This window comes from Vicugna pacos, chromosome 19, assembly GCF_048564905.1.
Source record: "Vicugna pacos chromosome 19, VicPac4, whole genome shotgun sequence".
In the NCBI taxonomy this organism is placed as follows: Eukaryota; Metazoa; Chordata; class Mammalia; order Artiodactyla; family Camelidae; genus Vicugna; species Vicugna pacos.
The window spans coordinates 36,066,603-36,092,987 of NC_133005.1; the positions used below are offsets into that span (position 1 = coordinate 36,066,603).

At 49.5% G+C, this 26,385-nt stretch overlaps 1 protein-coding gene across 2 annotated transcripts in view; it reads right to left on the bottom strand.

Moving 5' to 3' along the window:
- The window catches only part of PREX1 (phosphatidylinositol-3,4,5-trisphosphate dependent Rac exchange factor 1), a 174,546-nt gene extending 148,456 nt beyond the window's left edge, over positions 1 to 26,090 (bottom strand). For both annotated transcript variants that reach the window (XM_006206688.4, XM_072944355.1), the window contains exon 1: positions 25,743 to 26,090. In XM_006206688.4, coding sequence (XP_006206750.3) covers positions 25,743 to 25,955 — 213 coding nt within the window. In that variant the 5' untranslated portion in view covers positions 25,956 to 26,090. The remainder of the gene's footprint in view (positions 1 to 25,742) is intronic.
- Positions 26,091 to 26,385: the final 295 nt, after the last annotated feature.

Consider the following 26,385-nt stretch of genomic DNA (forward strand, 5'->3'; position numbering starts at 1 on the left):
TTTCCCTGAAGTGTCACATACCTGGCTCCTGCACATCATTCACGGCTTTGCTCCCAGGTCAGGCCTTCCCAGCCAAAGGCAGGACCACCGCCCTCCCTGTTTCGCTTCCATCCCAGGTTGGGCGTTAAAACCTGGAACAGTCCTGCTCCTTGTGTGCTTCTTATCTCTCTGCCACCCCCGTTAGAACATCAGCTCCACCAGGGCAGGGGTTCTGTCTGTTTTGTTCACTCCTGTGTCCCTAGCACCCAGGATAGCACCTGGCACACAAAAGGTGCTCAATAAAGACCGGGAGCTTGATTAATTAACGAAAGATGGTTCCTGTTCTCCTTTAATTGCATCTAATCCCAGAGCTGGCCTGCACAGTTACAGGAAGCAGGTACTACTAACCACCTGCTATTGACCAGCTCTCGGGCTACTAACCAGACCAGCCGAGTTCTCCTGCTCTCCCTCGGTCTCCCCAGCAGTACGAGGAGGGTCTGCCCTTTCGTGGTTCTCCTACAGCTCCCGAAGCTGCAGCCAAGAGAGGAGCGGGGTGGGGGTGGGGGCCTCCCAGCAGGTGCTGAGCAGAGACGAGTAAATGAAGGCTCACTCTGGGGACTGACCAAGCCCGCTCCACTGCTGGCCAAGGCCTCCTCCCCTCTGAAGGGCCAGCTCAGTCAGGGTGTCACGGAGGCCAATCCTGCCCCCACCAGAATCATCTGCTCCCTGCCTGTGTTCTCGGCCGACACACAGCTGACTGGTACTATATGATGGTCATGAGAAGGGGTCTGGCGCCAGGCGGCCTGGGTTTGAATCCTGACTCTGCCTCCTGGCATAGACTCTTATAAACTCTGCTGGCTGTATGAGCCTGGGCAGGTAACGGAGCCTCTCATGCCTCAATTTCCTCTTTTTTAAGGCGCTCTACCTCACAGGGTAGTTGTAGGGACTAAAGGAGTGAATAACACTCAAACCAACATTTCTCAAGTTGCAAATGTGGTCGGGAATCATCGGTTGGGGAGCCTATTAAGAGCAGATTTTGATACACTGGAGCTAGGGTAGGTCTAAACTCCCTTGTTCATGCTGTCGGTCCCTGGAACAAACCCGGAGGACAGCAAGGACCTAAAGGGCTTTCACATATAGTAGGTGCTCAGTAAAAAGTACCTCCTGCAGTCACTGTCATCTGCCTAAACCAGTCTGCAGAGAGCTGCGTATCTGGCCCTCCTATTGGGATTAAGTCGAAATCTTTTCAGATCTATGTGAGACCCTGACTTAGATCTATAAACATAAATAAATAAAAGTTTAATTTTAAATTTAAAAAGTTAGTCGCTACCATTTCTTGAGAATCCATGTATTTTCTTGCATTTACTTCTCAAGACTCCTCTGCACGCTGGGCTGAGGGCAGCAGGGGCTCACTGCACAGAAACCCCTCATAGCCACCGAGTGAGATGCACCCCCAGCACTCTGTCTGCAGCATCCTAAGAATAAAGAGTGACTTCTATGAACCCTGTGACCCTTCTTCGAGCAGCTCAGTCCCACTACTGCCCTGGAGCCAGTGTGAGTTCTAAGCATCATTTGGTTCAAAGTAAAATATTTCAAACGCCACCATGGGGGACCCTGTTTTGTCCAACATGCATTTTGTTAACACAGCCCAAGACCCAGGGGCCCTCCCGTGCTCTCCATGGGGAGGTTCTAGCAGCCCCACTTAGAGAGGAGGAAAATGTGGCACAGACAGGTTGACCAGCTTGCCCAGAGTCCCACTGGCGTGCAGGCTTCTGTCACCCCAAGAGGACCAGCGAGGGGCTGTGTGGGAGGGGCAGGGGCTTTCACACAGCGGCCTCCCCTCTGCTGGGCACCTCCAACCACGTAGATAGGATCTTGCTCTAATCAGCCTCTGCACCAGGGGCCCAGCAGACCCTGCCATAAAGGGGCCCTGGGAGGACTTTGATGTGGGCGAAGATGGAGCCAGCCTGACTCAGAAGCTGGGGCCAGCTATGGGGGAGGGGAAGGCCCACGGAGCCCCACACCCAGCCTCTATCCGGTCCACTGAAGCCCCCCAAACAATTTGAATGCAACTAGTTCACCCAACCGTTTGTACTCATGATCCCACTGAAACCTCACAAAAATCCTTTGAGGTAGGTACTATCATCACTCCCCATTTTACAGATGGGGAAACTGAGGCACAGAGCGGCTAAGCGACCTGCTCAAGGTCTCACAGCCAGGAAGTTGCAGAGCTGGATGCAAATTGAGGCTCAACTGACACCAGGGCCTAAACCTATTTATAAGCACTTTAACCACAGGGGGACCAACCGTCCCAGTTTGTCTAGGACTGAGGGGTTTCCTGGGATGTGGGACTTCTTTTAAAACCAGGACAGTCCCAAGCAAACCAGGGCAGTTGGTCACTCTATTTATCACTCCACCCATCCATAAAAATAAAGATAATAATAATAGCAAAAGTAACAGCAGCTGACAATCACCAAGCACTGAGGTGCGCAAGGCTCTGTCCAAACCCCTGAAGTAGGTTTTCTTTGATGAGGCTTCTGTTCTCCTCCCTCCTCCCCCATTTCACAGATGAGGAAACTGAGGACCAGGGAGGCTGCAGAACTTGCCCACAGTCAGCACCGAGTAGAAGGAGCACAGCCTCTCGGATGGTAGGAATGTCCCATGCAACCCATCCTGAGGGTCTCGAACTGGGCCAAACAGGGCCTCAGGATCCATGCTGTGCTTTCAATACTGACCTTCAGGAGATGGATGCCTTTAATATACATGACATATGACCAAGCTATTGTGGATGCAAATTGTCACAGGATTTCTAAAAATATATTAGCTTAAAATGTGCCACTTACGAACTGGGTGGCCTTTGGGTGAGTTCCTGCCCTGCTCTGGGCCTCAGTTCCCTCATCTGCAAAATGGGGACAGTAAGAGTCCTTCCCTCATAGCTTACAGGGAGTATACCATGAGAGCACACAACTATGGGGCTTAGAACATGGTCTACAAAGGAAACACTCAAAGTATCAGCTGTTATCTTTCATGGCCCTAAGGTATCATATGTTGGTATCAATATATATTGATACCACGGGCCACGCAGCTTTATGGAAACTATCTGAGCAAGATAAGGAATATCTCTCCTTTCAGCAACTCTCTTGTCTGTTTGGATAAATGACGTTAAAGACTAATGCTGAGACACCAGGCCCAGCCAGGCCCTCCCACTTGCTGACAAGCTTTGAGGAGATGAGACCCCCCTCCACCCACCCACCCAGCGTCAGCCGTCTCCTCAGAAGCAAGTCCAGACTGACGCAGAGCAGTACCCAGAAGGCTCCTAAAACCATCCTTTTAAGGGATCTCTTTTGGCCAAAGCATGATCCTTCAGTAGCTGAGAGCCAAGGCAACAGTTTCAGCTACATGGAAACGCTTTTTGCTCAGAAAGCAGCCCAAATCCTAAACTCGGCCACTCTGCTCCTTGTCCCCCAGTCATCTGCTTTCTTCACGGCAGCCCGAGGGATTCTTCTCAGACAAGTCATTCACTGTGACTCCCTGGCTGCAAACCCTCCATTGCTCTCATAAGAAAAGCCCAGCTCCTCACCTTGGCCCAGTGTGATGCAGCTCCCACAATACTGTTCAGACCTCCTCTCCCACCCACTCTCCCCTCACTCCCTCCAGCCCAGCCACACCTGCCTCTTGGCTGAGCCTGAAACTGGCCAAGCTTATCTCTGCCTCAGGGCCTTTGCACAGGCCACTCCTACTGCCTGGAACACAGTTCCCTCTGCTTTTGTCCCAATGGCTGGCTTCTCGGCATCCAGGTCCCAGTTCAAAAGTCACCTCATCAGACAAGCCTTTTCTGATCATCAAATCCAGAACAGCCCCCAACACTGTCTAATTCATATATCTCCCTGTATTATCATATTCATAACACTCATCACCGGCAGATTTTTCTCCTTTGTTTATTGTCCACCTCCCCATATTCAAATGCCAGGTCTCTGAGAGCAGGGATTTTTGTCTGTTTTGTTCACTGCTGCTTCTCCAACGCTTCGCACCTAGTAGGACCTTCATCAGTAGCTGCTGACAGTATGAAAGCAGCAGAAAACAAAATTCCTGGAACTTAAAGCATATCTAACATGGTGTGCAAATCACCCATTCCCTTTGGGACAAGGGCTCTGAGAGAAGACAGGCAGTTCTGAGAGTAACAGGGGATATGATGGGGCGGGGTGGGGGGCCAAGGAAAGCTTCCCTGAGAAAGTGCTTTAGACCCTCGCCACTCAGAGCGGTTCCCAGACCACCAGCGTGGGCACCTCATCTCCTGGGAGCTTGTTACAAAGGCAGCATCTCAGGCCCCACCCCAGACCTTCTGATCCAGAATCTGCATTTTAATTAGCTCTACCCCAGGCAGTTCATATGTACAGTAAAACCTGAGATATTCCGGTGTAGATCCCAGGACAGGTGGGCGATGGCAAGACTGTCTGGTTCTAGGGCATCCTTGGGAACTGAAAAGCCTAGGGCAGGTCTATGAAGCCACTCAGAGGTAAAACGTGGCCTCTGAGCACCACAGATCAGAGAGAGTAGCGAGGCCCATCTGAGGTCCCAAGCATCCTTCCTCCCTCGGGCCTGAAATAGGATCTGAGAAGCCCCAAGCCGACATATGTGGGTGGGGAGGGAGAAGGGGGATATGAACCCAACAGATTTGTGTGGCAGACTCCCCGAGAGCCGGGCCATCTGGAGCCCCTTTGTGATACAGGGAAGGGAGGACCGCAGAGAGGCAGAGAGCCGGGAAAATTTATAAAGAATGGGGCGAGGAGGCAAAAGAGGTAAGGGCGGGGAGAGGCAGGGGCCACCTGTCACCAAGAAACCTGCAGCTCACCCACCTCTGCCTCCTGACTGCCTGCAACAGACAGGGCCACACACCCCAAAAACCAATTAGAATCCATGTGAAATCTATCCTTTCTGTAGTTTCTGGAAATGTGACCTCCTGAAAGTCAACCCTGAGTCTTGCTCTTGGTACATATGGCCGTGGAGAAGCAGATCCCTCACCTACTTTGATAAGGATGACTACGTGACCCAAGCCAAACAATCAGAGTTCTGGGCTCCTGGGTAGGCAATACTTGGTTTATGGATGGGTACATGTCCTAAGAGTCAGGACAAGGAGCATCTGGATCCAGCTATACCTGAAGCCATTGCCTCTGAGTCAAGTGAGCCCATAATAGCCTTTTTGTCCTTTGGACTCTGATTTGGGGTTTCTGGCATTCGCAACCCTAACTAATACATCTGTTAAAGCACTTGTAATCCTGGAGAGTCATCACTTGTGTATCCATTCTCTCCCCTGGACTGGAACTCCTTGAGGACACAAACCATTGTTTGATTTAGCTCTGTCCCTAACGCCTAAAAGAAGGCCTGACATACAGTGTGCCAGATATTGTTCCAGGTCTGGAAGCAGCAGGGAACAGGAGAGACAAAAATCCCTGCCTTCTAAGAGTTTAGATTCTAGGGAGGGGAGAGCAGACAATAGTCAAACAAGTGGGTAAAATATAAGTGCAATGGAGAAGGAGGGTAGGGAGCAGGAGAGGAGGTATAATTTTAGATGGGAAGGTCAGGGAAGTCTGCACCAAGAAAATGAGATATCAGAGAGACCTGAAGAGGTACTGAACCACACGGCTGTCTAGGGAGTATTCTAGACCAAACAGGCAGCAAGTGCAAAGGTCCCGAGGCAGGAATGTGTTGGGTATGTCTGCTGATATAGTCAGAGAGACAGACACAGGGAGAGATGTCATTGTCCTCTGGATACAGATGCCTGGAGATCAGGGTAGATGTCAGTGTAGGAAATATAAATTTGGGAAACGTCAGTAAAATGACAGCATTTAAAGTGATCGAGCAAGATGAAAACCACTGAATGGTGATAAAATGATGGAGGGAGAGAGGGAAGAAGTTGTCCTCCGCTCCTTACCCCTGGGCTCCCATCCCCACCAGCCTCCCGGACTATGTGCTGGGGGAAGGCGGTGATGGAGAGTAACAATGACGTCAGCTCCTCCTTCCAGAATAACCTGCTGTGGACAAAGGAGCTCCGCATCCACCATCTTACCTGTGACCAAGAAGGAGGCAGGGCAGGAAACAGCACTCCTCGCCCCACTCCGCCACCCAGTTGAGAAACTGAGGCTGGGAGAGGGGCCAGGCTAACGCAAGGTAACCCGAAGGCCAACTCAGCTGGCAGGGCCGCCCCAACCAGGCCCCTGGCTGCTGACACAATGTGCTGCTGCCAAACACAGCCTTTCATGAGCAGAAATAAAGAGGACACCCCACCCCGCCTTGGGACTGCCAGCTTGGAGAACATGACAGAGATCTGACACATGGGAGGGGGCTGAGAACATGTCTTGGCCCAAAGCCTCGTGGTGACTGGCAGACAGCACTGCTGGCACCAGGCTGGAGACCAGGAGGAACAGCCAGCCCCTAACCCAGGACTGGGTCTCCAGAGTTTCCCTGGCGTCGGGGTCTCCCCCGTTTCTCGACTTAACAGGCCAGCCCCGAACCCAGAACCCCACCTCCCTCCCCCAGGGATGCGGCATCCCGCTCCCACTCCATGGGGGCGACACCTCTCCAAGCCCTGATTTCCCTGTCTGTAAGATGGGCAGCAAATAGAGAAACGTTTGTGTCATCTTTTCATCACAGCGGCTAATTATTTGTTGAGCTCTTACTACGTGCCAGACATTGAAGGAGCCCACGGTTCTCAGCCTCGGCACTACTGACATTGGGACCAGATAATTCTTTGTTGTGGGGGCTATCCGAAGGCACTGGAGGATATTTAGCAACATCCTTGGCTTCCACCCACTAGATGCCAGTAGCATCCTTCCTCTGCAATTATGATAACTAAAAATGCCTGCAGATTCTGCCGAATGTCCCCTGGGGGGCGAAGAGTGCCCTCGCTTGAGAGCCACTGCTCTAGGCACAGTTATACGCTGACCAGGACGTCAGCTCCATGAGGGCAAAAGTCTCTGTCCACATGTCAAATCTGGGGCCCAGATTTAATTTACGGGGCTTAGTTTCAGAATCTCAACCAACCACCACACTATCCTGATTCTCAAAGGACTATGGGAGGGTTTATACAACCCAATATAATACATAAGTCTGCCACACATGGGTGAGAAGCCAGTGACGGTCTTTTTTTCATCATCAGTTTATCTTAATTTGAAAAATAATGTGTTAATTATAACTAGTGACACAATGCAGAAAAAATTCAAAGAAAAAATATCTTTCTCTAAAACCGTCCCCATTCTCAGCCCAAGGTCTCCAATATTAATACCCTGGGGTGCATCCTACAGTGCCTTTTCTGCATTCATAAATACCCACCCACGGGGTCTTTTTGTTGTTGTTAATTTTTTTCTACATAATTGGGATCACCCTCCACATCTGACTCGCAACTTAACCTCTCTTGTGAAGCTACAGTCCTTCACATCAAGAGAAGAGATCAAGCTCATTCTCTTAAACCACTGCCTGGCATCCCAGCCGTGGCTAAACGACCACCTTAGCCCTTTCTCCCTTACTGAATACCCAGTTTCCTTTTACACGGGGGAGGGCCATTACTAACAAAATTGGAACAAACACGTTTGGAATCTACAACTTTACATCCTTTTTTTCCTTGGTTCTACAGCAGAGATTCCTAAAAGGACTGTATCAAAAGGTAGGGTATTGCGGTTTTTTATTTTTTAAAACATTGTCAGACTACAACATGATAAATATCAGTAACACTGCTGTTACGTTCTATGTGAAAGTTGTTAAGAAAGTTATTAAAAGAGTAAATCCTAAGAGTTCACACCACAAGCAAAAAACAATTTTTTCTATTTCTTTTATTTTTGTAGCTATATGAGCTGACGGATAGTCACTAAAACTTACTGTGATCATCATTTCATGATGTATGTAAGTCTAATCTATACACCTTAAACTTATACAGTGCTGCATGTGAATTATATCTCAATAAAACAAACAAACAGACAAACAGTGCCAGACCCTTTTCCCCAAAACACAGCAGCATTAATACTCCTGACAGCATCATCTGGAACTGCCAATTTCCCAGCAGCCACACCAGCACTGGGTATTATCACTTTGTGTGTGAGTGAAATAATGATAATGCTACAGAAGGTAATGTGGACTGATCTGGTTGGCTGCTCAGCAGCAATATGGCTCCATATAGTTCTCAATATGGCTCCACATAGTTCTCATTCCACAAAATACTACCAGTTCAAGAGCATTCTGGACCTGAATGAAGCTAGATGTTTGTGGGGGAGCAGGCTATCCATCTACGGGATCCTGAGATGTCTTCCTCCCGAGCCCCTCCTCATCCTTGCAAGCTGCCTCCTGAGCCTGCACCATCTTCATTTCTGAAATGGATTTCACACCCAGGCATAACAAAGATGTCTTTGTCACTAGGAAAGAGGGAGAGACTGTTGCCAGAACATTCTGGGTTCTGTTCATTCTAATCTCCATGTGTGGGGAGGAGGAGGGTAGAGTTGCGGGTGGGGGAAATGGGCTGCTTCCCACTTTGGGGCTAACCTCAGGGGTAGACGCCTTGGGTAGACCTGGAGCAGCCCCAGACTCCCTGTCATTCACTCACTGGTTCATTCCACAAACAGTTGCTGAGCGCTTACAATGTGCCAGGCACTCTGGGAAGCACTGTACAGGCATCATCTCATGCGATTCCTGCCCACAGCCCAATAAGAAAGATAATACCATTAACCCCATTTTGCAGATGAGAAAACTGAGGCCCAATGAGACAAAGCCAGGACCCAAGGTCACACAGCTAATGAATAACACAGGGGCACAAAGGAGGGGCAATTAGCTAACTTCTAACCACCTGCAGAACACCCCAGCAACACCCTATCCCCCAGCTGCCACATTGCTCCACCTGGGCTACCACACAGCCTCCTCTCTCTGCCTCCACCCTGTCCACCTACAGTCTATTCTCCACTGGCAGCCAGAGGGATCCTGTGAAAACTAGGCAAGATTCTGCCCCTTCTCCACTCAAAAGCTCCAAGGACTCCCACCTCACTCAAAGTAAAATGCAAAGTCCTTACAATGGTCCACAAGATCCTGCACAGCCTGCGCAACAGCCTTCCCACTCCTATTGTTACCTCCCTGACTTCACCTCCAATTCACTCACCACCTGGCTCACTCTGCTCCAGCCACTCTGGCCTCCTTGCTGTTCCCGAAACATGCTCCTGCCTCAGGGCCTTTGCACTTGCTGTTCCCTGTGCCTGGAATGCTCTTCCTGCAGATACAGAGGCTAAGCCATTTTCCTAAGGTGCGATACCTAGAAGGGACAGGCTATGTGGCCTCAGAGAAAGCAAAATGCTCCCAGTGGAGCCTCCAATAAGAAAGAAGGCTGCTCTGTGACCCTGAAGCCTTTTTGGTTGCTGAACCACTCTGAGCCTCTGTTTCCTCATCTATAAAATAGGCAACATAGGAACATCTTCCCCGTCAAATTCCTGGGAGGTTATGTTGCTTGAGACATGTCCACTGAGGACATCTCACATACATGCTGGTGCTATTATTAGATCCACGGAAAGGACCGGAACAGTCAGGGAAGGCCTCTTGAGGAAGCAGGATATGAGCAAGGCTTTGAAGGTAGGATGTGGAAAAGCCAGAAGGCACTGCAGGCAGGCCAGGTGACAACAGGGTTCCCCTGGGACCCAAGATTCGAGAGAAGGCAAAGGCTTCCAAGCTGGGACGGAAACACCAGCTCAGAAGAGAAGAGATGCTCCCACGTGGCATCCCTCCCCTTCTTCCAGGCCCGGGACCCTGGCGTCTGCCTTCGGGGAACCAGGGCTCCCGTGTGGTGCAGGTGGGCCCCTCACTCAGACCTGGCCGGACAGTCTCAGTAACTGCTTCAGGGGTGGGCACGTGACCCAAGACAGCCAATCAGAGCCCACGCCCGGACAACAAACAGACCCTCCCCCAGCACAGGCTAAGCAATTCCCATCTTTGCTGAAGGCAGTTTGAGCTGGCTTTTCTGTCACTTGCAACCAAAGAATCCTGACAACCAGCATTTGCTGACCTCATGAGCAAGAGCTGTGATATTACTGTTGTTGTAGTTGTTACAATTATTATTATTATTATTATTATTATTATTATTATTATTTCAAAACCTTCTAGATTTGGGAGAAAAAAAGCAAAGGAGAGGTCTCCATGGGGCCACACAAGCACAGGAAGACACCAAGTCTGCCTGGATGGGAGCAGGGTCCCGCAGTCCAAGAGGAGGACCCAGCCAGCAGCTGAGGGGCCCCCAGCACCCATGTAGGAGCCCACTGCTTCCTCTCTGGGGTCTGCACCCAAGCATCTCCCAAAGGAGCATAAGTACAAAAAAAGATTCAGGAAGTAGGACACATGAATGTGGGAAACTCCAGTTCAACAGCTGATATTGCAAAAAATAAAAGACAGTGATTGCCCACAGGCCACAGGAAGTGGAAGCTGGAGTAAGAGAATCACCCTAAGAGAGACCATCTTCTCCCCCTCTACTCACCTCAGAGCATAGAAGGACCACCCACCAACTACAAGATGCAGCTTAAACTCAACTGCCTACAAGCCAGGCAGGTGGCGGGGGAGGGCGATCCTTCATGATGACAATGAAAGTATCCTTTTTAAAAAAAGGCACTTTTTTTGCTTACTAAACACATCTTTCTTCCAAAGGGAAACTTGTGCCTCCTTCTTTTCTTAAAACATGCAACCCTCTTGTCCTGGGGCTTTCAGTTTTCCATTTGATCAAAACAAGGATTAGAAGAAATATTACAATGTCCTCTTGACTCTATTTTGAAAAAAAAAAAAACAAACAGCAGAGCATATACAGTGATAAATGGCAACCAACATTTGATTTAAGTGTTGGGGACATTAGAGAAGGGTGGGGACTGTGGCAAACTGAAGACTGCAAGTTCTGTTGAAAGAAGGCAACTTCTGCTCAGCTCCCGCCAACTGTTTGCCTGTAGGAATGCAACCTTGATGTGGACAGATCTTCTGATTATTTAAGAAGCCAGAAGCAGAGTTTTTTGTATGAAATTTCTTTATTTTTTTCAATGTTGGTAACCAATAAAAAATTCTTAAAACACTGTACAGGCCTGACAAAACCTACCTATGGGCCTGGGCTAGCCTGAAAACCCCCAGTTTGGAACTTGTGATGCTGCAGACCCACGGACGATGAATGATAGTAACACACACACACACACACACACACACACACACACACATCATCTACAGTCGCTGAAGTCAAAGAATCTGAAAATGAAGTTTCCCAAAGACAGAGGGACTCTCTAGGCACACAGGATTCCTCCAAATCATCTGAATACGACTTAAAACTCCCTCTCTACCCTCCAAGCATCTTCGCTGTTAGACAAAAACAGTACAACCACAGGAGAAGAGTCAGGAAACCTGCTTTCAAGTTCAAGTTCCCTTTCAGCCACAAAAATCACTTGGTAAGTCTGGACCATGTCACTGAACAGTTCTGGGCCTCAGTTTCCCCTTCTGGAAAAATGAGACAAATGGGTGAGATGATGTCTTGGTCTCTTCCTGCTCTGACAACCCAGTTCGAAGATTCTAGTTGCCAATGATTTCTTCGGGTTATTAAAGACCAGAAGGTCGTAAGCCACAGTCCCTTCAGTCCCAGTTACGAATTAATAAAAGAACTGACAGTTTGAACAGACACACATGGTCTGTAATTGTGAAAAGCTGAGAACTATGTAAATGCTCAATATAAAAGGAATGGTTAAATAATAATAATAACTTTGTTAGTATGTTGTTATACTATGTTATTATAGTTATTATAATTATAGGTAATATATATGGAGCACTTACTATGCGCCAGGCATTGCTTTGAGAGCTTTACAGGTCTTAACTTATCCAATTTCCCCATCAATCTAAGAGGTGAGCTACATTTCCAGAAATGAGGCGCACACAGAGAAAGCACTTGCCCACAGTTACACAGCCAGTAAGTAGCCAGGATTCGACGTGGACAGTGGGCATCGAGAGCCGTCATGTTTCACTATGATGCCATTAAAGGACTGGTGATGAACAGTGCCTGGTGGTAACACGAGGGACTGCACAGAAGGGACGAGAGAAGTAAGACATAATATCTTGTGTGTGCTGAGATCACACCTAGGCTAACACAATGCAAAGAACAAGCAGGAAATGCAGCAAAAGGTGAAATGGCTGTTTGGAGGGTGAGATCTTTCTGCTTGTCTTTATTTTGCAAATGTTCTACCACGAGCAAAGTGACAGCAGAAACAGCCAGTGTGCGGAGGGCGCCCCTGGGAGCCAGCACCGCGCCTAACGCTTACCACTTCACTGCACCTAATCTCTCAGCACCACCCCCAGGGCCCAGATGTTTGCCTGCCCTGTGACAGCTGAATCCCCCGCATCTACTGCGGGGGCCAGGCACACAGCAGGCACTCAACAAAATGCAGGGAAGAGAACAAGCCTGTGGGGTAAGAACAGAGATTTCCCCATTTTACAGGGAAAGAAACTGAGGCCCAAGAGCCAACTGCCCAAGGTCACAGAGCTGGTAAGTGGTGGCCCAGGACAAGCACAGGTAGGGCCACACCCTAGGGCAGAGTTTCCACCACCCACACCAGAGGTGAAACATCACCAAAGAAGGAGGCTAAACACGTCGTGTGATACAGGATTAGGCCCTGGACGGGGCATGGGGAAGGAGGAGAGGGTAGGCATAAAAAACATTCTGGAAAAAAATAGGTGAAATTTTAATATAGATTGTGGACTATATAATTTAGTATCAATGTGACATTTCCTGATTGTGTTCAGTGTACTGTGGTTATATGAGAAACTGTCTGTGTTCTTAGAAGATACATCCTGAATTATTTAGGGGCATCATGTCTGCAATTACTCTCAAATGGATCCAAGCAATAATAATAATAATAATGTGGGTGTGCGTGTGCACGTGTGTGTGTATGTAGGGGAGGCAGAGGCAGGGGAGAAGGGAAAGAAGAGGGGAGAACTACCGAACAAATGTCGCCCACGGCTGACAACTGGTACATCTGGGTGAAGGACATACAGGGTGCTCTGTATCCTTGAAATGTCAAAACAAAAAGTTACCCAAAAATTAATTTTACAAAAAATGTATTAAAATGCCCATAAATACAGCATACTGGGGTTTTATGTCTAGACCCCTGAACACATGTGCAAATGTACAACATATACAGCCGGTGACACAAGACATCATTTTCCCATACTTGGTTCCATAAAAGAGAGCCTGCAGGTGAACTGACATAAGGAAATGTACTTTCAACATCTACCCTTCCACCCCCCACACTGTATTTATTACCATTGTGATCAAGGGGAATTAGATCTTAAAAACCACCCAGTCAACAGCCTGGCCAGCCATCAGCTAGCGGCTGGGACACAGAGCTCCCTCTGCCCTCCGGTGTGCTTAGGGCAGGAGGCCAAGGAGGCCAGTCTGCAGGCACTCCCCACGCTGGGGTCCACGCTCCTCAAAGTCAAGGAACCAGGAAGGCCTGGTGGCAAGAGCCAGGAGGGCCTCTGTCACAGAGTATCAGCCATTCAATCCCCTTCTCTCACACATTTATTCCCTCAACTGATACTAACAGAGCCAGGTGCCAGGGGTTTGTCAGTGAACACAGCCCTGACCTCATATGACTTGTATCCTAGTTGAGGAGATAGACACTAACCAAGTAAACTGACAAGATCATCTCAGGGAGTGACAGGTAACAAGAAGAAAATAGGTGTGCTGATGTACAGAATGTGACTCGAAGGCTCACTGAGGAAGTGACACTGAGTCACAGTTGAACAAGAGGGAGGAGCACAGTCAAAGGTGCTGCAGGCAAAAGGAACAGCAAATGAGGAGGCTCAGAGGCTAGACCCAGCGTGGCAAGTTCAAGAACAGAAAGAAAGCTGGTGGGCCCAGGACATAATGAACCTGCAGGGAGATGAGGTTGGTGTGGTGAGCAGGGTTCTGATCACAGAAAATCTTATAAGCCACAGTAAGGAGTCTGGATTCAATCAGCCTCAATGTTCTGCTCCCCTTACCTCCAGCACAGTGGGGACAGGAGAGGAAGGAGACCCTTTATGATTGCCATCACCTCATCAAACAAACCAGAATGAAATCGTGAGATGTTAGACCTAAGCCTAACCCTGTCAACAATTACGTTAAATGTACATGAGCTAAATAGTCTAATTAAAAGGCAAAGACTGTCAGAATGGATAAGAAACCAAGGCAGCTCTGTGACGCCTGTAAGAAATGCGCTTGAAATATAAAGACACAAAGAGGCTAATAGGAAAAAGATGGAAAACAGAAAGCATAAGAGAACTGGCATTAGCTATATTAATATCAGACCAAAGAGACTTCAAGACAAGAAGCATTAACAGGGATAAAGAGGAGTGTTTCATAATGATAAAAAAAATCAATTCATCAGAAAGACATAATCATAAGTGTGTATGTCCCAACAAAATGACTTTAAAATATGCAAAGTAAAACTGACAGAGTTCAAGGGCGAGACACACAGATCTATCCCACAATCATAGCTGGAGATGTCCACAGCCCTCACTCAGGAACTGGTAGAACAAAAGGTTCAAAATTGGTAAGAACATAAAAGATCTGAACAACACTATCAACCACCTTGATCCAAATGACATTTGTAGAACATTCTACCCAACAACAGCAGAGTCCAGGCAGACCTCATATCATTGTACTTTGTTTTATTGTGCTTCAGGTTCTTGGTTAAATTCAGCTTTGGAGGCAATCTGAGTTCAAATCCACCATTAACCATGGTGGTAAGCGGAAGCCCAAGATGGTCCCCAAGTGTTCTGCCCCCTTGTATACATGCCCTAGAGCATGCGTTCTTCTTTTGAGTGGGTGGGACCATGCATAAGAATTCATTCCTCTGATTAGGTTATGGGGCTGTGTTTCCTTCATCGGGCCATGCCTTCCATTAGAAAAGGGCCATGTTTCAAGAGGGCATACTGACAAGGACCTGAGGGCAGCCTCTAGGAGGTGAGAGCCATCACAAGCCATCAGCCAGCAGGAAAATGTGGGGTCTCAGTCCTACAGCTGCAAGGAACTGAATTCGACCAAGAACCTAAGCAGAGGCCCCCTAAGATTCAGACAAAATCACAGTCCTGGCCAGACCATGACTGCAACTTTGTGAGACCCTGAGCAGAAAACCCAGTTACATCATGCCTGGAATTCTGACCACAGAAATTGCAAGACGATTATCAACAGGACTGCTTCAAACCACTAAGTGTGGGGTAATTTGTTACACAGCAATAGACAACTGATACGTCCTCACTTGTGATCTTGGGCAAGTGGCTTCACATCTCTGGGCCTCAGTTTCTTCATCAGCACAATTGTGAGGATGCAACTGAAGCAGGATGTGTAACCGTCTTACCCTGCAAGTGGGAATGGTTTATTCTGTGCCCTTTCAGGTCTGCGAAGGGATTTCAGAGTGGGGCAGTGGGAGGGGCCTCAATGTATTTTTGAAGAGATGACCATTTTTTTTCATCTTTGGGTAGGTTCCCTGGGGAAGGGGGTAGATAATATCTTCCAGCTTCAAATGTCAGTCATCCCAGAGATGCCTCTGCTCCCAACTGCCTTCTGAGTGCAGAGACCAGGAGTCCAGAACAAGTGGCCACTTGGCCAAAATGAATTCAGGTGCTTATTTCAAGCCCCAGGAATGATCTGAGGTACTTTTTTCACGATGAGACCCTGAAACTGTCCTTGTACAAAAAAGTACAGAAATACTAAGAATCTAAAATATAAGAATAATTTCAATAAAAGAACTTATTACCATTGACTGGAGACTGGCTGTGTGCCAGACACTGAGCAAAGTGTCCCAATCCATTTTACAGATGAGGAAACTGAGGCCCAAAGAGGGGAAACTCCTTGCTTAGGGTCACACAGCCACTGTGGAGCAAAGACACGATTCAGACCCAGGCAGTCTGGGCCAGACTCTGGGTGCTTAAGCGTGACACCACACTGCGGAAAATTCTCCTGCAACACATAGCTTGGCCCACACCCACCCATATACCCTTTTGTGTTACAGAACATCAGACTATCTCAGTCCAAGGTCCCCAAAAATCTGAATGTGGACATTTAGCAGTTACATAAATCATGACAGCCCCATTATAGAAGAAAATAAAAACATGTATACAGAGAAGAAGAATTTTTTTTCATTCAACAAATATTTATTGAGCACATACTATGTGCCAGGCATTGTCCTTAGTGCTGGAGAGACAGAGTGAATGAAAAACCACTCAGGAAAAAGGAGACAGGAAGTGGGCTCAGGGGTGGAGTACAATTTCAAGTGGGAAGCGGGGTGGGGGTGGTCCGAAAGAACTCATGGAGAACACCAGGTTTCAGTGGAGGCCTGAAGGAGTGAGCCACAGCGATACCAGAGGAAGAGCATTCCAGATGGAACAAGTGAGGAGCTCCTGAGGCAGGAGTGTGTCTGTGCATCTGAGAAAGGGCCCACGTGGCTAGAGAAGAGGGAGGGCGGGAGGAGGAGCAACAGGAGATCCTAGAATTAGACAGCGGTGTGACTACACAACTTTGTGAATATATCCTCAAACCACCGAATTGTACACTTTAGGAGGTGAGGTTTATGGTGTGTGAATCATATCTCAATGTCTTAAAAACCCAAAAACTGCGTGAGAAAAAAAGACAGATAAGAGAGGATGGGAGAAGCAACAGGCAGATCGTGCAGGACCTTCCAGGTCATTCTAAGGACTTGGCTTTTACTTTGAGGGAAGTGGTAGCTTTGGTAGAGGGCTTTGAGCAGGGCAGTGGCATTACCTAACTTAAGTGCTAACCAGACTCCCTCAACCTTCTGTATGAAGAACAGAAAGTGGGCGGCAAAGGGAGGGCAGAGGAGGTGACTGCAATCGTCCTGGCCAGTTCCCAACCCAGTGTCCTTGGGCAAGTTACCCTCTGTGACTCAGTTTTCCTCACCTGTGAAATGGGTCTGAAAAAGAGGTCTCCCAGGGCGGGGATGAGAGCTGGTATCAGGTAAAGTGCTGTTGTGACAGCCGTGAGTGGAGGGTGGAGTCAGAGGTGCCACCTAACAGTTTTTATTCATGCAAATCAGCTTCCTGAGCAGAAAACAAGGGGTGTACCCTTCCCTCATAAGAAGCAGGAATCCATCAACAGCCCTCCCAGCACAGCCTGTCCACACCCAGGCCACAAATGGGGCCCCAAACTCCTCTCTGGGTGTGGTCAACTCAGACACAGTACCCCCCTAGACAGGGGACAGAAACAGCCCAGGTCACACAGCAGCCTGGGTGCAGACAGGGGATCTGCCTGGGGGAGGGGAAGGTGTGGCCCTCCCTCCTGGACAGGTGTCCAGGCTAGAAGCAGGAGGTGGCTGCTGGACCTTGAGAAGGCCACCAGGCAGTCCTGATTTTCAGATTATCAGTTAAACCATGCTCCACCCCAGGGGCTCCTCACCCCAATAAGACCAAACCCAAACTGCTCACCATGCATGTGAGGCCCATGCCACCAGGCCCCTGCTGCCCATGCCAACCTCACCTCCCCCACACTCCCTTCCAACCACCCTGGTCTCTTGCTGTTACACCTCAAACAAGTGAAACGTGGTCCTGTCTCAGGGCCTCTGCACATGCTGTTCCCACTACCTGGAACACACTTCTCAACTCTTTCCATAGCAGGCTCCTTCTCTGCCATAGGACACAGCTCAGATGCCACCTCTCCAGAGAGGCCTTCCTTGACCACCCTATCTCCAGAGATGCCACCATCCCCATCACCAACATATCTCCATTTTACTTCCTCCTTGGTGTATCCATTCCCAAACTGTGTGGACTTGAGCAAGGTACTCAACCTCTCTGGGCCTTACTTTCCCCATCTGCAAAATAGGTATAATGATGGTATCTACCTCAGAGGACTGTTGCAAGGACTCAAAGAGATAATCCATAGAAAGCACAGTACCTTGCACACTGAGGGCCCCAGTGGATTATGTGATCATTATTACACCTCCTGTCACTTTCTCAAGTGATCTCTTTTTGTACTGTCTGAGGATTCCATAAGGGCAAGAACACTGTCCATCTTGTACTGGCCACGTGTCAACACCTAGCCCAGTGTCTGGCACACAGTAGGTACTTAATGTCCATTTAATGAATGAATAAGTGACTTTGTGAATGAACGCGCTGACTGCCCGCCCCAATGCTGGCCTCACTCCTCCTAAGAGTAGCTCCTTGCAGAAGCCACCCACCCTCCCCAGCAAGGGGAGGAAAGGACAAGACCTCAGATTCTGGTGGCAACTGGCCACCTGCCACTACCGGCCTTCAGTGGCCCTAGTCCTGCCAGCCTGAAATAGCCTCACCTACCCTGGCCCAGAATCAAGGGATCGTCTGTCAGTTCCACCCTGGGGAAGGAACCAGGCGGGTAAACACAGATTGTGTGTCTGACCACAAGACAAACGAGAGGCAGGCGGGCAGACTCCCTTCTGGTCCTCAAGGAGCTGAAAAAACTAAAATAAACCTAAAAATCCATGCTCGGCCGGGAGGCTGGAGGGCTTCTCTTCCTTCCACGGCCAGTATTTCAGGGAGACTGACCCTACCACAGCTGTGCCAAGTGCATGGATGACGACACTCACTCCGGCGATTACCTCCACTTCACAGAACGGGGAAACCCGTTCACAGAGGCAAAAGGACTTACCCAAGGTCACACGGCGCAGAGCCGGGTTTCCAACCCAGGCCCTTTGTCTCCAGAGTCTGTGCTCTTAACTATGAACCCAAGACCACTGCAGGGTGAAAAGAACAAACTGTATCTTGCCATTTATGTTAACACGTACCCATTTATACACACACATCAATTCCATACGTATGTACGTATGTATGTGAACGTCCTAAAGTGGTCTAAAAGCCAAGCTGGTGGTCAATGGAGTTTTTAGCCAGTGACTCCCAGCCAGGGGCTATTTGACCCCCAAGGGACATGTGGCAATGTCTGTAGACAGGTTTAATTGTACCCAGGGGTCGGGGAAGGAGAAGGGGTGCTACTGGCATCCAGTAGGTAGAGGCCAGGGATGCTATTAAACCTCCTACAATGCACAGGACAGCCCCGCAACAAAGAGCGATCCCACCCAACACGCCAACAGTGCCGATGGCTGAAAGACGAGCGATTCACCCCAGACCAGACCCTAGGGCTGGAAATGCCCCCCACGGAACCTGCTTAAGGGGGACAGTGGATCCAAGCTAAAACGAATCTCCAGAGAAGGCTGCAGGCTCCCAAAGCCCTTCCCCAGAATTCTCAGGATGGAGCCCTGACCAGCTGCAGAGCCACCGCCTCTGATCAGGGCTCACCTCCCTCCGGGGGCCGCAACTTCTACAGGGGGTCCCCTTGGGGGTCTCACCTGCAAAACCAGGAGGTTCAGACCTTCCACCTCCTGGCTTGCTCTCAAGTTCTGTCTCCTAAATTCTGGGAGCTCTGACCTCACGCTGTGCCCACGAAACAAGGCCAGTGGGACTCCACACTCCGGTTAGAGGACCCGCCCACTCTGGTCACCCACCTCCCACCGGCGTTCCAGCCAGAGAACCTGTGTTTCTTGGGAAAAAGATGAGAAATCACAAAAATCTAGGAAGTGAAGTCCTGCAGCGAGGCACAGCCTGCTTCAAAGACTTTACTCTTGTAAAGCTTTAAGAGAGGGGCGGCTGTAAAGCAAAGAGGATGTGGGTTTCTTAATCTGAGGGAGTGGCCCTGAGCCCAACAGCTCTTCTGCTCACTGGGCTGATAACGGGGGACACTCTCTAAGAAAGGGGTGCTCCTGAAGCCTCCAAAAGCCAGGGACACCAACCCCATCCATCACTTCTTTTTTTTTTTAACTGAAGTATCGATGATTTACAATATTGTGTATTTTCAGGTGTACAGCAAATTGATTCTATTATACATACACATATATATGTTCTTTTTCTATTCTTTTCCATCATGGGTTATTACAAAACATTGAGACTAGTTCCCTGTGCTATACAGTAGGTCCTTGTTTACTTTATACACAGTAGTGTGTATATGTTAATCCCAAACTCCTACCCATCCATCTCTTCTTAAAGTGACAGATAAATGGTTAAAAGAGCAAACACCAGAATAATAGTGAATGGGTGTCTGGAATGCTTATTTGACGAACATGCTCATCCAAATGCACGAATTCTAGCATCCCTGTTGAGTCATCTTTCTCATAAGGACAAGGCCCACATTTGCCCTGTTGGCGGCTGCATCTTCATGGCCTAGAATGCTGCCTGGATGATATGGCAGGTGCTCCCTGTGCATCTGCACACTGAGAAAAGCAGTCTAATTTCTTTATGGCTTCCCCTGTACTTGGCTCTGTTTGCTATATACAAAACACAGGCCCCACTCAACTCCTGCTGACACTTAGGCATTTATCATCAAAAAACTTTCCCCAACTTCCTGATGATGTTCAGCCCAACACAAGGTGGCCTGGTCCTGGCCCTCCAGCATCCTAAAGCTCAGATAATTTGGATCTTTTGGCTTAATTCTTGCCCACTTGGGCAGCTCAAAGGTCTCACAAAGGCAGTCATTTTAGTCATGAACACAGCATCATGTTGGAGTAGTTCAGGTTAATGGTAAAAATAACGGGCTATGCAGCCAGACAACCTGGGTTTGAATCCCCACTCTGTCAGGCTGTGTGATCTTGGGAAAATAACTTAGTCTCTCTGTGCCTTTGTGTTACTTGTAAAATGGGAAACACGGTAATACCTGGAACTTTTGAGCTGATACAGAGAACGCTTTACACAGGGCTTACGAACATTTTAGCACTGCATAAGTGTTAAGAAAATTATTATTACTATTGCTGTTGCATTAATCTAATAATCATGCTGCAAATATAATTCCTTCTGTTGGCGATTTATAAAAAAGAAATACTCTCATACCTACGCATAATGGTATGTGGAAAGGGTATTACAAACAGCATTTCTTAGTACATTTCTCCTGTTCTATCTTTCTGCTTGCCTTTCTCCACAAACACACATCCATCCATCTTTTCCCCCAAACTCCTGTAATGTTATACATGCAACGGACATTATATTATGGTTACTGCTCATTTTCCCAAGGCGGAACATCTTAGCAACTTACTTTTCACAACACAACGTTATGAAAACCCCCACGTCACTGGCTAGGTCACTCTGTTTCAGTGCCTGCAGAATTAACAATGTGTCCCCTGCCCCCACTCCCCAGCATTGCTCGCTAGTATCAGACTAGGAGTACAAAATCTTTAAAAAAAAAAAATAGTGACAACACAAAACCACAGTTTCTTGTTTTGGCAAGCAGAGTTCCAATGAGAAAAAAAGCTTTCATCTCCTACCCCCAAAAAGCAGAACCACAGAAAGCATTCTGGGAGCTTTCTGACCACACTCCCTGATCCTCAAGGACCCCGGCCCAGACAGTTCAGGCAGACCCTCTGGGTGCCTGGGAGTGACAGATCTCTGTCCTCAGCCAAGGGGAGCCCTTGGGGAATCTCTCTGCCCATCCACTCGGGCTCCCCCTCTCTTCCCATCACTGCCCAGCTGGCACACCAATCAGGGGACCCACAGGCACCTGCCCCTGAGGACAGATTCCAACCCTTGCGGCAGAGACCCTAAACCAATCCAACCAAGAGGCAAGTGGGTTCAAGGCTCACCTGGCCTCTCTTTAAGGGGGAAGACTTTGAGCCCCAAAAAGACAACCTCATCTGCCCCTCACTGCTGCACATCCCCCAGAAAGCCACAAAGCATTCTGAGCACCTACTGTGTGCCTGGCAGAGTACTAAGAGCATTAACCTCAGGTTCATTCAAGCTTCAACAACACCCATGATGCAGCTGGTGATGTACTATGCCCACTGTACAGAGTGGGAAACTGAGGCACAGAGTGGGCTGGTGACCTGCTCAGGGCCACCCACAGTCAGTGCCAGTTAAAGCCAGGATCTGAGCACGAGTAGCCTGGCTGCAGAGTCCCACACTCAACTCTCACGTCACAAACAGACGTGGAGTGCAGAGGAGGAACCCAATAGCCTGATGTTTCCATTCTTCTGCAGTCCTGCCCATTCTGCAGAAGAGAGAACCGGCCTCACAGAGGGGAAGTAACCAGAGAAAGCACAGGCAGAGGGTGACGGTCACACAGCCCTGGGTTCGAATCCCAGTTTTGCCACATTAATAAGTCATGTGTCAAGCCCTCTATAAGCCAGAGGTAGTCTGCAAAGTGGCTAGGGGTGTGAGTTCTGGAGTCAGCAGCCATCTACACGACCCAGATACTTAAACTATCTTTGCCTTAGTCTCTTGATCTGTCAATGGGGTAATAAGAGCACTTCCTTCATCGGAGTGTTGGGAAGATCAAATGAGCTGATATATGCAAAGTGCTTAGAATGGTAAATGAAGAATCAGTGTCAGCTCCCAAACAGTAATGACTGTCATTGTTATTACCATGACTAACACTGCCCAAGAGTACACACGGTGCACCTAACAAAGCCAGGGCTTCTCACTGCTGAGATCAGTCAAAACCCGGGGCGTGTTCTCCCACAACCTCTATGGGGCTCCCCAAGAGAGATCCAGCATTCCTACAGGAGGGCTGTCCCTCTCTTTCCATGATTCTTAAATAAACATACACAAAATACAGCACCAAAGTCATCAGCCCACTTGGAGATAGAGGAGGAGGCGCAATCCAGTTCCTGAAGGAGGTGGTGAAAGATGCGGAGATTCTGGAGGAACCACAGAGCCCCAGACCCGGAACCAAACAAAACCACTGGTTCCAGAATGTAGTTGGTCAAAAGGAAATTCACTCAGAGTTCCTGTCCTCCTTTCAGTGCTGACGCAGATCTCACTTCCTCCAGGCAGTCCTCCCTGACTACTCTTGCTTGCTGGATGCTAGAATCCTATAATCCTAATCATCTGTATTATTTGTTTAATTATCGTATAACATAACAATTAATGACAATAACTAAAATTTAGAAATGCCTTACTACCTGCTAGGCATTGTTCCAAGTGCTTTATATATATTTATATAACTCATTCATTCTCTTAAAAATCCTGTAAAAGATCTATTATCATCCTCTATTTTACAGATGAGGAAAGTGGGGTTCAGAAAGGTCAAGTCTCTTGCCTAAAGTCACACAGCACAAGGACCTGACCCCAAGCACTCTGGCTCCAGAGACCAGATTCATACTCAGATTTCTATTAACACCCATTCTGCCACCCTTGTCTAGAACATCCCCTCCCTGAGAGCAGGAAACCAGATCTGGCTTTTCTGCATTTCTCACTATGCTCAGTGTACCACGGAGGCTTCATTCTACCCATGACAGGCCCTAAAAACGAGGGACACAAGAAGTCCAGGGCAGCCCTTCAAGATCTGCCTCTGCCACATGGAATTAAAAGCAGAGAGGGATTCACCCAGCATTCTTTTGAGCGGGAACAATCCCTAAGCATAAAGGCTGGGAGAAGAGAGTGGAAAGACAGAAGAGAATCACGACCTGCAGGCTGCCAGCCTCGGTGCGGGGGAAAGCCTTGGTAATCAGCAGTTCATGAAGTGCTCAGCCCTGGATTTTGAAAACTGAAAGGCTTTCGGTTGTTTAGGGGTGGTTTCTGATGGAGCAAAACAACAGAGGTCTCCTGCAACTCACAAACTGGAGGTATGGCTGGTCAAGTTACACAATCAGTCTGTTTCTGGCCCCAGCTTAAGGACACCCCAAAAGGACAAGGTATTAAGAAAGTCTGGATTCCCCTCCCCTCACTTGACAAGTAGGGGATACTGAGGCCAGGACAGGTGCAGGAGTGGTCCAAGACATCAAAGTCAGAACCAGCTCACCTCAAAACTGATAGATTAAAAAAAAAAAAAAAAGACAAAGTCAGCAATTTCAAACTGTCAAGGAGATAACATGGAAGTAGAGAAATCTTTTGTTTTTTCTGTTTCTTTAATAATAAGAATGGTTGATTCTAATCAATTTCCATTATTCCAGCTCCCTCGGTCTCTACACTTGGACAATTTAAAACCACAGTTCACCCAAACGCATTCTCTGTCTGTTCTGAAAGGCACTGCCAGGCACATCTAGGGCAAGGGCATGGGAGGAAGAGGTATACTTTCTTTCCATTAATATAAAAATTGGTTTGTCTTTCCTCTTTCCCTTCCAGTCTGAGAAGCAGGGAGTGGCTCAGAAGGAGAAGTGAGGAGTTCCCTAGAATTTGACATTGCTCAGAGACACCAGGGCTGCCTACATCTTTAATTCAGAAACTGCCAGCTTCAAACTGAGCAGATTTTTTTTCTTTTTTTTTTTTCTTTTTTTGTTAAACTGTGAGAAAGGGAGAGACGGGAAAGAAACGCCAACCCTGCCTTATTCTCACAGGCCTTTCTGGAAGGGTCCTTTAGCCAAATGGTTTTTCAATGCCTCTGCACAACTCTTCCCCCAACACACACACACACACACACACACACACACACACACACACACACACACACACACCCCTCTTTTCACAGAAAGAAGGGCTCTATCCTCAAGTTAAAACTTGGACCTCACACAGCCTCAGCTGCACCCCCAAGCCACAGGGGATCCCAGAGGATGCCAGGGTCTCCCTCTTTCCCCCAGAGACTGGGAGCTGCAGTCTGGCTCTGGGGTTTCTGAAGGAACCACCAGTGGCCCCTGCCCACCCCCACCCCCCACCAGCCCTTCCCGAACCAGGATTAAAAGACTTCCTAGAGCAGAAAAGGGAGTAAATGAGGTCCCAGCAGGCGGCACAGAGATTAAAGCCCTCAGAGTCTCCTAACTTCCAGCGAGGCTCGCCCCAGCCCCACTCCCTCCACCCCCTAGCCACTTTTCTCACTTCCTAGGAGAGTAGGGAAGTAGCCCCTTCCTCCCTCTGACAGGGGAAAAAAAAAAAAAAGAAGAAATGCAGCATAGAATAGGGGTTTAGAGGTGGAACTGCCTTGGTTCAAAACTCGGTTAACTGAACCAGCTGTGTGATTCTGGGCAAGATACTCAACCTCTCTGGAGCTAAACTCTTCCATCTGAAAAATGAGGGAACTATTCGTGCCTACTTCATGGGCTACTTGTGAAGATTAAACCTGATGACACACGTAGGCGCCTGGCACATAATAAGCGCTCAGTTGTTACTTTACAGAGTCTGACGCTGTGGTTTTGCAACTTGGACTTAGGGGAGGGTAGGGAGAGATGGGACTGAACCAATGAGTCGTGAGTTCGAAACCCACTGTCCCCAACCTCCAGCAAAAGCGTATGCGTGGGCAAAAGGGGTCCTACCCCGGGGTTTTGTCGACCTCTGTCCCTCCTCCAGGCTTTGGGTTTTATCCTACAGTACTCGGCGCGCGGGGACGCTGGGCTGTAAGATTTCTAAGGTCCTAGATGACTAGTCTGTAGTGCACTAGGTGGCGAAAAAATCCCCGGGAAAAAGAACGCAGGAGCCAAAGCTCCCGGAGCCTGGGTCCCAGAGACCCTGTCTCATGGATGTAACTAATTTTCAAATTATTTGAAATAAGGGGAGGGGGAAAGAAAAAGACAAAAGAGCAGCGTGCAGGGGGGGAAACGGGGTACGGGAGACCCCCGAGTAGGAGCAGCACCGCGGGGCTGGCCAGAGGCGACAGCCCAGCTCTGGAGGAGCCCCATCTCCCCACTCCTCTGCCTGCCCTGCGAGGCGCCCCTAAGGCGACTCTCGCGACCCCCAGGGACCGTGGCCACAGGTTATGGAGACCGCCCTGAGCCAGAGGCCCCGGTGCTCCCCAGCGGGTCTGGCGGCCGGAGCGGACGCTGTCCCCGCGCTCCCCAAGCGACACTCACCGACTGCAAGAAGCGCAAGGTGCCCACGTAGTCCCTCTCGGTGCCCAAGATCTCGTTGAGGACGCAGAGGCGGAGGCGCAGCTGGCGCTCCGAATCCCGGGCGGCCGCGCACGGGCCGGAGCTGGGCGCAGTGGCGCCGGGGGCCCGGGGGTCCGGGTGGGCACCGTCCCCAGCCCCGGCGCCGCCGGGATCACTGCCGCCGGGCACCTCCATTCTAGCTCGGCCGCGCGGCGCCGGTTCCTTCCTCCACGCGGAGGTCGCGCCCAGCGGCGACTCAGGCGTCCAGGCGCCCCATCCCTGACGGGGCGCGCTGGCGGGCCGGGCTCAGCGGCTGGCCCGGCGCATGGCGCGGCGGGCGGGCGAGCGGGCGGGACTGGGGGTGGGCGGCCCGGGCCGGGGGCGGAGGCAGCGCGCGGAGGCTGGACGAGGGGCGGGAGGGGGCCGGTCCTCGGGGCTCCCAGACGGCGGGCCCCGCCACCGCCACCCCCGCCGCCAAGGGAGCGTCTGCCAAGTGCCACGCCGCGCTCGAGCCGCAGAGGCGCTCTGTGCGCGCACGGGGCCCCTTGAAGACGCGCGGCGGCGCTGGGCGGCGCTGGGCGACTCGATCTGAAGCTCCGAGCGGCCGGAGAGGGGCGCCCGGGGC